Below are 13508 nucleotides of genomic sequence, written 5' to 3'. Positions count from 1 at the left end.
GCGCACCCCAAAAAAAAAAAAAAAAAAAAAACAAAGAAAAGAAAATTTGAGTTCAAAAAATAATCTTTGAACAAAACAGACCCTGGCCCGATGGAGCTGACATCCTAAATACATAGTGTGTCAACAAGAGTAATCACTGCTGTAGAGAAAAATAAGCCTAGTTGGGAAGGTTACACAAGGCCACGGGGAATGAATGTTATTTCATCTATGGTAGCAGACAAGGCAAGAGGAAAGAGATCCTACCACTTACTGCTGCTTCAACCTGGCCAGCCTCCTATCTGCAAATTCTGTTCCTGGTCTGGCTTTCGAGTTTTCAAATCCCTTTCTTTATAAAGAGTTGAAGAACGTGATGGGTCCTGGATTTCAAGCATTCTCACATCACTTCACTGACGTGCTTAGAAGTCAGCAGTTATCCCAGCGGGCTCAGAAGTCACTTGCTCTTCATCACTCCAAGAAATTACTAAGATGTTCCTGGCACCATGTGAAACACTAATACAACTCAATTAATCTCCAAGCAACCCTGAGGTCACTACCATGATCCCCATGCCTGAGAAACCGAGGCACAGGAGCCACCTGCCCAAAGCCACTTATGCGGCAACAGTAGCTCCAAACCTTCCCCAGACTGATTCCAAGGCCCCTGAATAAATTTAAGCTTTATATTTCTGGAAGTTGGGATTACAGATTAAATTACTTCCATGTTCCTCCCCTGACATTTTTGCCACCTAGACTAAAAAATTAAAAAGAATATAGTTTTTTTAATAAGTACTTTTCATTTCTAAAATGACATGAGGTCTTCTAGGTCAACTTTAAGATGACGTTTCAACCTTTATTCTCATTACAAAGAATTCAACTAGTCTACTCACTGGGGAGCTAGTCAGAGAAAAGAGGTCCAGAGCAACACGTCTGGAACAAAGTAGAGGCAGGACCATGAGGGAAACCCAGGTTTCCCATCCTGTGTCCTTACACAGGCCACTTTCGATCCTTACATGGGACAGTCTCCCAGGTAATATCTTAGGTGGAACCAACTTATCCTACAATAGACACAGGACATTCTTTGCAAGAACCCAGCTGTTCAGTTTCAAAGAAAGGCCAATAAACCTGGAGGCTTTCTTCCCTTAACTCCAGTGGCACTGCATATATGTTTAACTCGTGGTATTTATTTCAACCTAGCAGGCCAGGAAAACAAAAACCAACGTACAGGGTGGTGGTCATCAAGTCTGAAAGCACAGGCAAATCCGTAAAGGATTTATCGACACTACATTACAATACAAGACAAACATCATCTGTGTTTCCAGACTTGAACGATTTCATGCAGGCACTGACTACAACGAGAATCCCAACTTCAGAGATGTTGTAATGTGAGAAAGTCTCTTTCTTCTTTTTCCTTTTTTTTTCTTTTTTGACTGCACCGCGAGGCTTGAACTCACCTTCAAGTTGCCTTTGGTGGTAAAAGCTCGCCCACAAATGTTACACACGAAAGGCTTCTCCCCGGTGTGAGTCCGCTCGTGAATCTGGAGCGCGCTGGCAGATGAGAAGTTCTTCCCGCACCTTGTGCAGCCGTGCTGCTTGGCCTGTCGTCGGGGCTGGATGGCTAGCAAAGGTGTCACGCCTGGGGACATGGTCGCGGGACCAACAAACGCACCAGGAACTTCGACTTTGACATAGGCTGGCTGGGCTCGGATAAATGTCGGTGGGCCAGTGCTCCGACCTGGTGTGCACAGAAAAAAGAACCCCAAATTATCATCCTACAGTCATTCATTCTTCAATCCAAAAAACAAGGAGCTCTGACCACAACTGCCCCACTGTTTGACAGCCTGCAAATAGCGTTCAGGAAATTGACACCTTGGAAGGAGCTTTCCTTCTACTTGTTTATCTGCACGGAGAATGACTCCAACACTTCAGAGAAGGTTACTATTTTGTCTTTAAAGGTATCAGCAACAGTCACAGGCAATGCAATTCCAAGTTCAAATTCCTGCATTCAGTTACCTTTATAAAGTAAGCCCTGACACTATCTTTCTGATTCTACGATGTTGCTATTCCCCCATTTTTGCCATTAATGCCGTCAGTAGGCACCCCATTTATATGGGGTGCTTTTAAAATAGGTTAGATTCTTTTCTCTCCCTCAAGAGTTATTAATCTGTGAACTTTACGTAAGGGAGTGGGATTTCAGAATCAAGGAACTATGGCTTATCTCACTGGCCAAAAAGCAGTGCCCACTTTCTCAAATACTCTTCTAGTGGAGCATTTACTTAGGATTACCCATGTTGCCCTCACAGGGCTCAAACACAAAAATAAAAACCCACCAAAAGTTAAGTACGCTGTCCACACCCAGCTTGCAAGAACCGTCGTAAATAAAAGCATGTCTCTACTACGACAGAGGTAGTTATTATTGCCCTCTATCCAGAAGTACCCACAGAAAGGCTAATCGCCCTACAGAGGAGCTATTTCACATATACCACACTCTCCACTTGTCAAGTTCAACCCAGGTTCCTTTTGGATGACTCTGTGCCCAGAATGGACCTAAGTTAAATCCAAAGCTCTATCACCTTCCGTCTCAGTGCGGCTGTTCTCGGAGCTGTCCACTTTGCCACCGGTATCAGGAGACTTGGACTTGACACTCTCCGCTTGGCTGTTGGCTGGGGAGACTGCCTGGAAGGACGTGGTCTCCAGGACATCTGGACTTCGGCTCGGATACTCCTGGTCCCCCATCACAGAGGAGGAAGAGTCGTTGGTCAACCCATCACTCTCCACGGAACCATTTTCTCGGCTGCTCTGTCGCTGCAGGACAAGACCAGTGAGACCCATCTTCCCCGGGGCATCTAGGGAAGCCACCGAGGCCAGCCCTAGAGTAGGTGATGCCGAGTGGATGCTGGGAAGGGGCATGGGGACCTTCGAGGAGCTGCCAGGGGCCTCCTGGGAGCAGACTTCATCTACATCGATGCTTTCGACATCTTCATGACAGACAACGCTTGTGCTGCCATTTTCACCGACCATCATTGGCTCGGGACCCGTAAAGTCACAGGGATTCTCCGGCAGAGGCGTGTTGGGAATCTGACCGCCCATGTGCATCCGAATATGCTGCTGCAGCATGACCGCGTTGGTAAACTTCTTCTGGCAGATGGGGCACGAATGCTGCGTCTTTATGGACGTGTTGGTCCGGTGCACCCCGAGGTGCGTCTTCAGATTGCCTTTGGTGGAGAAGGCTCGACCACAGATCTTACACTGGAACGGCCTCTCCCCGGTGTGGGTGCGGTAATGCATCTTGAGGGAACTTTGGCAGCTTAAGACACGGTGGCATATGAGACATTCGTTGGGGTCGGTGGTGGCCTTGTCGATGTTCTCCACCAGCTGCTGCAATTTCAGGGTCTCTGACCCTGGCTCGGGTGTCCCACTCCCTTGGAAGCCACCAACCCTCGGGGAGTTATGGCTGGGCCCCACCCCAGGTAGGATGGATCCATCCTCACTTTCCGGAGAAGGCCCGGGCTGCAGGTCGTTGGGCAATGGGCCACCCATGAGGTCCTTGGAGTTAGTCCCCGAAGAGAGATTCTGAGATAGCCCTACATTGGGGGTCCCCGTCGCAAGGACGGGTTTGTTGTCTAAGGAGAGCCCGGATTCATCTACGGGGACAGGGCCAGAGAGCACGAAGGGAAGGCCACTGCCTGCCGCCATCTTGTCGTGGAACTCGGCAAACAGCTGCGGGTTTGCCTTCACCTGGGGATGCCGATGAAAGTGCACCTTGAGGTTGCCCTTGGTGGTGAAGCGGTGGCCGCAGACGGAGCACACGAAGGGTCTCTCTCCGGTGTGGGAGCGGAGGTGGATCTGCAAGGAGCTATCAGTCCCGAAAACCTTGCTACAGTACTTACACTTGTGCTTGTAGAGGGCCTCGTCCTTGGCTTTGACATCTACCGGGGAGACACTCGGTGGCTTCCCTTTCCCTTTCTTGGACGGGTCTAACGCCACCGCGGAGAAGGGGCTCTGGAAGAGCACAGAGCCGGGGGCCTGAGGTAGCAACGCCCCCGGGAGACGCGACAGGACGTTGGGGAGCACCCGGGTCCCATCTGGCTTCAGGGCAAAGGGCGTCAGCCCCGGGGACACGGAGCTGGCAGCGGAAGGGATGCTGGTGTGAGGTAGCTTGGCTGGCTTCAAGGGGTCCAGGGGCAAAGCCGGGCTCCCCGCCTTCTGGCTGAGCAGAGCCACAGCCGCTGAAACCTGCTGGGACACGTGGCCGCCCAGCGTCTTCAGGGAGTCGGCTCCGGCCACGCCGCTGGAGTGGAGGGCGTGGGAGGCCCACAGGTTCACCTGCACGCGGATCTGCTCCGTGAGCTGGATTTGCTGGAGCTGCTGCTGCTGCAGACACAGGATCTGCTCGAGGACCCAGGGGATGCTGCTGGCGCCGGGCAGCGGGGCTGGGGGCACGTCTGCGCCCCGCTGGTTCACGGCCACCTTGGTGCCCCGTAGTGCTTGAAGCGTGACGTTGGTGTTGGCCACTTTGCCTTTGGGTAAATAGCTTATGTCCTGGGGTGTGGGTGGCAGGGCGGCCTCCGTCTTTAAGTACACGATGGACTCTGCCCCCGGCTTCTCCCTCGTGTCCCCTGAGCTGCCACCGTCCTCTCTGTGACCGTCCTTCCTGCTTGGGCTGCGTGGCTGGTGGCTCAGCACAGCCCCGGAGAAGTCTTCCGAAGGCACCGGCCCCTCGCTGTCGTTCATGATGAGGACAGGTGGATTTTTAGTGCAATTTTTCTTATGGTCTAAGAACTCCGAGAAACTGAAGAACTCGGCACAGCATTTCTCACAGACGTGAGTCTCCTCCCGCCGAGGCCTCTTTATCCCTGCTCCGTCCACGTTCACGTCATCGCCGCTCCCTGGGGGGTTCACTGGAGTACCTGTGACAAGAGAGAAAAAGCTAAGAACTCTACCCAAGAAAGGATGTGGGGCGATTTCTTGGGAAAAACCACAGCTCACAATCCAGAGGTCTTCGTGATCTGTGTCCCAACACACACAAAACTGTGTAAGGGAACAAGGCATCCAAAGAGTCTCAAGTGAACCAATCACTTAGGTAGTGGGGGTCAAATCATAACCCCCCAAAATGTCCAACCCTAACCCCTGCACCTGTGCAAGTGACCTTCTTTGGGGCAGGGGGGGAAATCTTTGCAATTGTAATTAGGGTGGGTCCCAAGCCCAGTATCTGGTGTCCTTAAGGAGAAAAGAAAGGGGCATGAGACAGAAAAAGGCCATGTGAAGCCAAGGCAGGAGTTACCTGGCTTTTATAAGCCAAGGACGGCTGGAAGCCAACAAAAGGTAGGGAGGAGGCCTGGTACAGACTCACCCTCAGAGGCTCCAAAAGGAACCCTGCAACTCCTAAATTTCAGCTGTCCACCCTCCAGAACTGTGAGAATAAATCTGTCTTAAACCATCTAGCCTGTGCCAACTTATTAAGGCAGCCCTGGGAAACGCATACAATTCATTAAAATAATCCCCTTGGAGCTCTGGCCCTCACCCTCAGCTGAGAGCTGGCTTGAAAGGCAAATGGATCTCATGCCACCATAAAATGATGTTGGAAACCTGCTCAATTCATGGCCGCTCATCTCCATCCTGGGCCCATCGAAAGTGAAATTGCAGTAAGTCACTCATTCAGACAATGTGGTAAGTGTACCTTCCCACCAGGGACAATGAAAGTTTAAAGGTGTTAAAAATTATGAGAGCAGTAATAAATTCACCTAAAATATGGAGAACCGTACGGGAAGATCAAGCAGATAGTCCGAGGAGTATTTTCATATAAGAAAAAACACACAGAAAAAAAAGGAAAGATTGCATATGTCCAAGAAAAACACTTCACTGACCTTCCCAATTATGAAAAACCTATAGAAATGCCTTAACAGGATATTAAAGGATTAATAAGCCATTAAACAAAGAAAGAAGCCCAAGAAAGGAAGGAAGGGATGGGAATGATGGATTTTATTCCTCACCTTCCATTTGCAATTTCTACTCTGTTACACAAAAGTCAAACAACCATCCAATTCTGGGTAGTTCTATTCCAGAAAATGAGTGGTCCCTGGACTTCTTTTGCAGTTGGGCCCTATTTCCTTCACAGTGACTGCTAGTCTGCACGTCACAGTGCCTGTCGGGGGACTGTGCTTTAGCCAGATGCCTGAGTCCTGGCGGGTGGAGAATCTCTAAGTTGCTTTATTTTTCTCATTTCCTACCTAACCTATTACATGTACACCTTACCACTGAGAAGTCATATAGGCACACCTCAGACCCAGCAACTCCAGGTGCGCAGATCCAAACCACAGACATTCGCACACGTATACAAAGATCCATGGAGAGGACTTCCCTGGTGGCGCAGTGGTTAAGAATCCACCTGCCAGCGCAGGGGACACGGGCCGGGAAGATCCCACATGCCGCAGAGCAACGAAGCCCGTGCGCCACAACTACTGAAGGCTGCACTCCACAACAAAAGAAGCCACCACAACGAGTAGCCCCCGCTCGCCGCAACTAGAGAAAGCCTGCACGCAGCAACAAAGACCCAACACAGCCAAATATAAATAAATAAATAAACTTATTTAAAAAAAAAAAAATCCATGGAGAAAGAAGGATATTTTTCACAGAAATGTTTAGAGCCTCAGAAGAGGGGGAAAAAAAGGTAAATTTTGGTTTAACCACGGTACAAAAACGATGCAGAATTTCCGTATGTCCTGACATGGAGACAGAAGTTAGGTGGAAGTAGGATACAGAATAGTTTGTAAGGTGTGACCATTTTTGTTTAAAACAAAACCTATTTGAAATGTACAAATGTATGGGGGGTAAGGCCAGGCAGTATCCACTTATCTTTTAAATAAAATGATCACTTTGTAAAGCCAACTAACCCATTTTGCCTCAATTCCTTGGGTGATTACATTTCCCAACAGCATGGGTTTTTGATTTGAGGAGTCAGTCAACAATTTGGGGAGGGGCTGATCTTGCAACAAAGTGTATTTCTCTTGAGAAAGACCTATACTTTCCATCAGATTTTCAAACACTGGTTCTTTCACATTTCCATAGCACGGCCTTAACAAACTGACTTAATTTTTTCCTAATTTCAGACTAAATAATCATCAGAAGTTCTGCAAGGTGTATGCGGGTCGGGGGTGAGCCAAGGGAAAGCAAACAGGTCAGGATCAACCCATGGAAAACAGGTTTGATGGGGTGGGCTTACCCCTCAGGATTTCTATTAAATGTGTAAAATCATGACAATCACGTAAGTTAGATGCCTGTGTTAAGTGATGTGATTAATTTAACAAATGTTTTTGAGTGCTGTGAGCCTGGCACCATCCTATGACCTGAAAGTGCAGATACTGTATGTATTCAGTGAACATCAGTTTCTCCACCTTTTCTGTTTCGGTGGCTTATCTGGTTACCTGGGCAACTAAGGCTGCTGAACACAATAAGCCCTGTACCAGTCATTTAAAGCCTCACTCATTTAACAATACTTCTCACCTCCTACAGAGTACAAGGCAGGGGCTAAGCGGGTGATGAAAAGATGAGCAGCCTAATAGCCTCCTGTAGTCCAGACTAGAACCTCCAGGTGCCCCGGGCTCCATACTATACCCATCCAACCCTGTTAAACATCAGCCCCATTTACAGGTAAGAAAAACAGACTTGGAGGTAATGTGACTTACACCCAAGGCAACACAATGAAAAATCTAGTCATAGATAACTTCTGAGCACTTACTATGTACCAGGTGTAATTTACATGTTATTAACAAGTCTTGAGGTAGAGACTATTATATTTAACAGAGGGGGAAACTGAGGCACAGAGGACATTAACTTCCCCAAGGTAGGGCATGTGGTAAACTGCGGAGCCAACAATAAAACCCAGGCACGCAGGACCCAGACCCTCCCCCCTTTGAACTCTTCCTTGATACACTTCCTCCCAAGCATATGTTTCTTCTGTTGAGACTGGCAACTATCTTTCCTCTCACAGAAACCCCAGGAGGAACAGGAAAGCTCGAGGGCTCAGGTTTGGGCGTGTGGGGAGGTTAACTTAGGACACAGTACACCCCTGCTATTTCCATGTGGAGTGTAGCAGGTAGGTACCTCCTTCCTTCCGGCTCCACAACTGCTCCAAAGCAATAAAACTTCCAAGAATCAAGTTAAATATATTCATCAATTCCCAGAATCCTTAAGATAGTATCTATTGGTACACTTTCCCAAGACTTCTAATGCTGTGTCTGCTGGGGTGTGTTGTTAAACTGGCACGATCTTTCTGGAAGTGCAATTTTGGCAACTGTGTGTCAAGAACTTTAGAAGTAGAATTTAAGGAGTTTCTCTTGCGAGGGAAATACACCAGTAGGCTGGTGCCTATAAATACATACACCTTCAGAGCACAGTCCACCAACATCATCATTTTAGTGCAATTCTCCTTCCACCCAGCAATTCCCTTGTTAGGAGTTTACACCTTCTGTGATACCAGGATACAGGTTTCATAGTAACAAACAGCCTAAACAAAAAAGGATGCACTCTGGTCCGTCAGTACGGTTCTGATTGAATAAATCAGGGTACACGAAAATGATGACTACTTTGTAGCCTTCAAAAATAAAGTAGAGGGCTTCCCTGGTGGCGCGGTGGTTGAGAGTCCGCCTGCCGATGCAGGGGACACGGGTTCGTGCCCCAGTCCGGGAAGATCCCACATGCCGTGGAGCAACTAAGCCCATGAGCCATGGCCGCTGGGCCTGCACGCCGGAGCCTGAGCTCTGCAACGGGAGAGGCCGCAACAGTGAGAGGCCCACGTACCACAAAAAAAAAATAAAATAAAGTAGATCTTTATTATATATGCTTGATCTGTAAGACAACCGCCCAAGACTGATTTCAAGAGGTAAAGAAGTGTAGAGAACAGGATGTACAGATAATGTGCTCCCCCCTCTTTGTGTCTGGGGATAAAGATATATAAGTATGTACGTGGGAAACTTTTGAAATAATAGATGCTGTGGCTGGTCCCTGCCTCTTGGAGCACAGGCCTGGGGTGGAAGAGAAACTTTAAAATGTATACACTTTTGGGACTTGCCTGGCGGTGCAGTGGTTAAGACTCCACACTTCCAATGCAGGGGACGCAGGTTCGATCCCTGGTCAGGGAGGCACACACTGTGCAGTGTGACCACAGGAAAAAAAAAAAAAAGTATACACTTTTGTACTTTGGCTTCTTTTTAATTAGCATGTTACACCCCTTTTCTCAGCCATTCTACTTCTGGAAATCTCTAACAAAGCTCATGTACAAATGCTTGTTAAGGGCCAAAGCAAAACTACTACCATCCTCCGCAAACTGCAACAAAGCACTCACTTCAGACTCTTATACCTTAATTCACTTATCGTAGCCGCGTAAACAAGCATCTTTGTTCCCAATTCGCAAACAAGGAAACTAAGGCTCAGAAATAACTGCCTCAAGGTGCCATACTGGTAAAACACAAGAGCAGGGATTATACTATTGAAGAAGGGAACTGAAGTCAGTGGCCTAATTTATAATTGTTTCTTCTAGAGCAGTTTCTTGAACTTTTTTTCATTTTACCCTTCTAGGAAGGCTTTTAAAGCTTTTTTTTCCTAATCACCCCCCCAAATTTTAATACCACCAATATACTATATTATCTGTTTATGCACTATGGTCCTTTGGAAGGCCACAAACCACTGTAACAATAAACATTTTTGCCCCCTCCTCCAAAAAAACCAATTTTCACCCCCTTGGGGACAATATTCCCTTACTGACAATGCAGGTTTTAAAGGTGATAACTCTTTAAACTGGGGCTGATGAAATTAGACAGGAAAAAAAAATGGCAACCTTATTTTCACTCAGCTAAATGAAAACTTAACATTTCTTTCAATTATGAGCGTGGGGAACATACCTCAGCGGTATTTGCAGAACCCATGCCTATGTCATCAACAGAAAGCAGGTATTTTCCTATGATGTCAATGCAGTTGCATTACTGGAAATTCTGGTTACCTGACTGACTGCTAGATCTCCTTCACTGTGTTCATAAAGAAGCACATGTTACTGTATCACAAATGTTTTCATTTTTACTAAGTTTTATCTCAATGCAATTTATTTCCTTTGTATTTCTATGTATCTTATTGTATGCATTTAAATACATTCTGATGAGAAGGGGTGAATGTGGCACAAAAAAGCTTAAGCTCCCTGCCCTAGAAGGATCCAACAGTTCCCAAGAGTGATTTACAACCTGAATACCAGCTTGCCTGCACTGTATACACAGGCTTGCCTCTTCTGTATCCTCCAAGCAATACCGGCAACGTCCCACTTGAGTCTTCAAACAGCAGGAGCTCTGTTTGCTGGTGCAGTAAAAAGTACTTGGACATCCAGACCACCGTGGGCAAATACTGAAAGCGTATTTGCCAAAGAGTAAGACGACTCTGTTATGAACAATTGCTGGGTATGCTTAAGTTAACCCTTCCCAAAAGGCAAAAGCAAAGTTCAGAGGGATTACACAGCAACTAGATCGTCCATCCTTCCACCCCACCCCCACTCCGAATTTTAGGAATGTTATCTCTCAGCATCTAGTTATCCAATAAGTTGGAAGAATGCAGTAAACCCAGCAGGGGGCTTAGATTCAATCACTGCCAAATGGATAGAAAATACTCTTACTATTGTATAGGAAGAAAGCTCATCTGCCAGAGGCCAATCAAATTCTGGAACCAGTGAAAATGCTTAAGAAACAAACCTGTGTATCTCGAGAAAAGCATTATGCCTCAAGCTTATCTCCCCCCCCCATTCCTATATTAAAAGAACGACAATGAGCAGATTATCTAGAGTACATAAACGTCTTCTATCCCACCCCCACTGGCAGGATAACTGCTTACCAAAAAACAAAAGGAAATTGAGATGTCCTTAAGTACTGAACCAGTTCAAAGAAACTGGTTTACCAGTTTAATTTTACATCTGAATTCAGCAATCCGGGAAACACTTAAGGAACAAGCCCTTAACTCAATTTTTAGGTGGCAAATTAGAGCAGTAATTAACTTTCTATTTAATTAAGGTACAAAAAAAAATTTGTTCCAAGTGGTCTTGGATCAAAATTCAAGTCTGCTGAAAAGGAAGAAGTAAAAGAATCAGTTTCTTTGTGCTATAAGGTGTGCGAGCTCTGCTATTTACGCTGTAGAGATAGGTCCCATATTGCCTCAACTGGAGCTCATCTCTTAAGCAATTTGTAAACTCCATGAAGGCAGGAGCTTTTGCTGCCTCCTTCCCCAGATCCCCCTAGAACAAAGCCCGACATAGACTTGAAATCTAGAAAAAAAAAAATAGATGGCAACGATCAGAGATGCAGTTCTTACATGGATTTAGAGCTTTTAAAATTTTTAGATGCTTTTTTAAACAATCAAAAGCACAACAGGTTAAGGATGATGAAAAAGGGAATATCTTGAACTCTTCCCATCATTTTTTCCAGGGCAGTAAAGCCCAGAGCACCAAATGCAAACTCTGCTTTATTTTCGACTTGCTTCCCAGGACCTCTTATTCTAAAGCCTGCAAAGGCACATCTCAAAAATTAAAAGGGAGGAGGAGAGATAACACTCAACCAGCCGAACACTCACCATAGCTCCCTCATCTGATAGAAAATCCCATCCCATAACCAACTCTTCTAAAACCACGATAAACACAGCTTCTTGGATTTACAGCAAGGCTCAAATCAAACAGGACAAGGCAACCCTGGGCAAACCATTGCAACCAGGAGTTAAAGTTTACTCTAAAATGAGTAAAAATGAGGATTACAGATAATGTCGTTGAGGTCCCCAGCCTGGTGTCTGGCACACAGTAGGCTACAGATAAAACTGCAGAATTATCTCAACTTGGCAGTTCAGTGCCGTCTTGGCACAAAAAAGAATAAAACATTGTTATTTTGAACAAAATTAATTACTGATCACGTTTCCAGCACACAGTGGGTCTTGTATAGTTGAAACTATCTAAATAGGCAACATGCTTCATCTCCATGGTACAGAGGAAGAACCCAAAAGCTCAGAAATCAAGGTTACACAGCTGAAAGTCATACAACCAGATTGGAATGCACACCTCACTCTAAAATCTTACCAAAACCTAACCTCATTTAAAAAGAGGAAGCATTAACTCTATCCCTCCCTCCCAAGATGGCTCCCCAACTCCCCACCGTGAGGAAGGATGCAGAGGCTTGAAGGACCAACTAGCATTGACTTGTGCAATTTCTTTCTAACGGAACAAAAGCGGTGTGGGCAAGTTGTAGACCCTTTCAGAAACTCAGATGGAAACACAGAAAGTCGGCCTGCAACATTAACTAACGCTTCGATCAACAAGATTTCCCTCTCCCTCTATTAAAATATAAGCTCCCAAGTGCCCTATTCTCAGAATCCTTACCGCCAATGTAGGTCATTTCAGTTTAGAAACTGGGGCTAGGCAGTTATTTGAAATTTGGGAATCTTAATCGTTGATGGCTGTAATCCAGTTTAGCACAAAGGGCATCTGAAACTCTTTTGAGAAAATGCTAATTTTCCTGTATGTAGCCTGAGTCCCCTGACCACCTGCAGATTTTCTGATCTAATTTTTTGCCGGACTTCATTTTCCTCCCTCAAAAAGTACATTCTTTATAAGTGGGTCTCAAATTGGCTTTGCAAAATAAGACCAGTCTAAACTGGATGTTTAAAATGATACATACAGTCTGCTCAAATACAAAATGCATCAGTTAAAATGTACGGCTTGGGAAAACTACCTTCTGTCCCATCGTGGCAACTGGGGGACTCTGCAAACACATTCGAGGATCGAAGAATTCTTTCCAAGAATTCCAAAGACTTGGCAAAGAAAACCCGGCACAGCCAGGGATAGCTCAAGCAACCGACTGGAGTCCCTAGCCTAGCCCAGCCCAGCGCTCTCCATCCCCCTGCCCCAGCCTGTCCCACCCATCAGGTGTGAGCCGGTACCTGCGAAGGGACCCGCCTCTCAGCAAAGGGCGAGGTTCCAGGCTGGGCCTCCAGGGGGCGCCCGCGCGCAGCTCGGCCGTCCACTCCAACCCAAGCGATCAATAGCAACTCCCCCTCCCAAATCGTGGAGGGAGCGCACAGCCAGGCCCGCGATCCTAACCAGCTCGGGTTAACTGATTGCAAACTCCAGCTAGCGTTAATTTAAGAAGCTCCCCCTAAGGTGCCAAACACCACCAAAAGCCCCACTTCAGCGCGCCCACCCAAAATGAAGCGGGTAGGGGGAAGGGGAGGTCAGAGCAGGACCAGGGGAGGGGTCAGAGCCAGGAGCTCGCCCCTCCTCTCGGGAGGAAGCGGGCGGGCAGAGGGTTAACCCTTTTGTTCCAGGTGGGCCAGGCAACGAAGCCTCTCCATTCTCCCCCGCACTCCCCCTCCCAAGGCACAAAGAGAGTCCGCCCTCCTCCGACCTTGGGTGCACGCTACCCTGACCATCGGACGCCCGAAAACGCACAGCCGCCCCCTCGGTCAAGCAGATCTCTTTAATTTGCCCTGGAAAAATGTTATTGGGGGGGGGGGGGGAATGG

The 13508-nt window shown here is 47.0% G+C and overlaps 1 protein-coding gene across 1 annotated transcript in view; it reads right to left on the bottom strand.

Annotated features, from left to right (window-relative positions):
• The window catches only part of SALL4 (spalt like transcription factor 4), a 17568-nt gene that overhangs the window by 2126 nt on the left and 1934 nt on the right, over positions 1-13508 (bottom strand). Inside the window, exons 2-3 of the mRNA XM_007446365.1 lie at positions 2547-4883; positions 1428-1708 (exon numbers count right to left, since the gene is read on the bottom strand). Coding sequence (XP_007446427.1) covers positions 1428-1708; positions 2547-4883 — 2618 coding nt within the window. The remainder of the gene's footprint in view (positions 1-1427; positions 1709-2546; positions 4884-13508) is intronic.

Source organism: Lipotes vexillifer, unplaced genomic scaffold (assembly GCF_000442215.2).
Source record: "Lipotes vexillifer unplaced genomic scaffold, Lipotes_vexillifer_v1.1 scaffold251, whole genome shotgun sequence".
Classification (NCBI taxonomy): Eukaryota; Metazoa; Chordata; class Mammalia; order Artiodactyla; family Lipotidae; genus Lipotes; species Lipotes vexillifer.
Note: the sequence above shows the minus strand (reverse complement) of the source record. Positions and strands in the feature narration are given on the sequence as shown.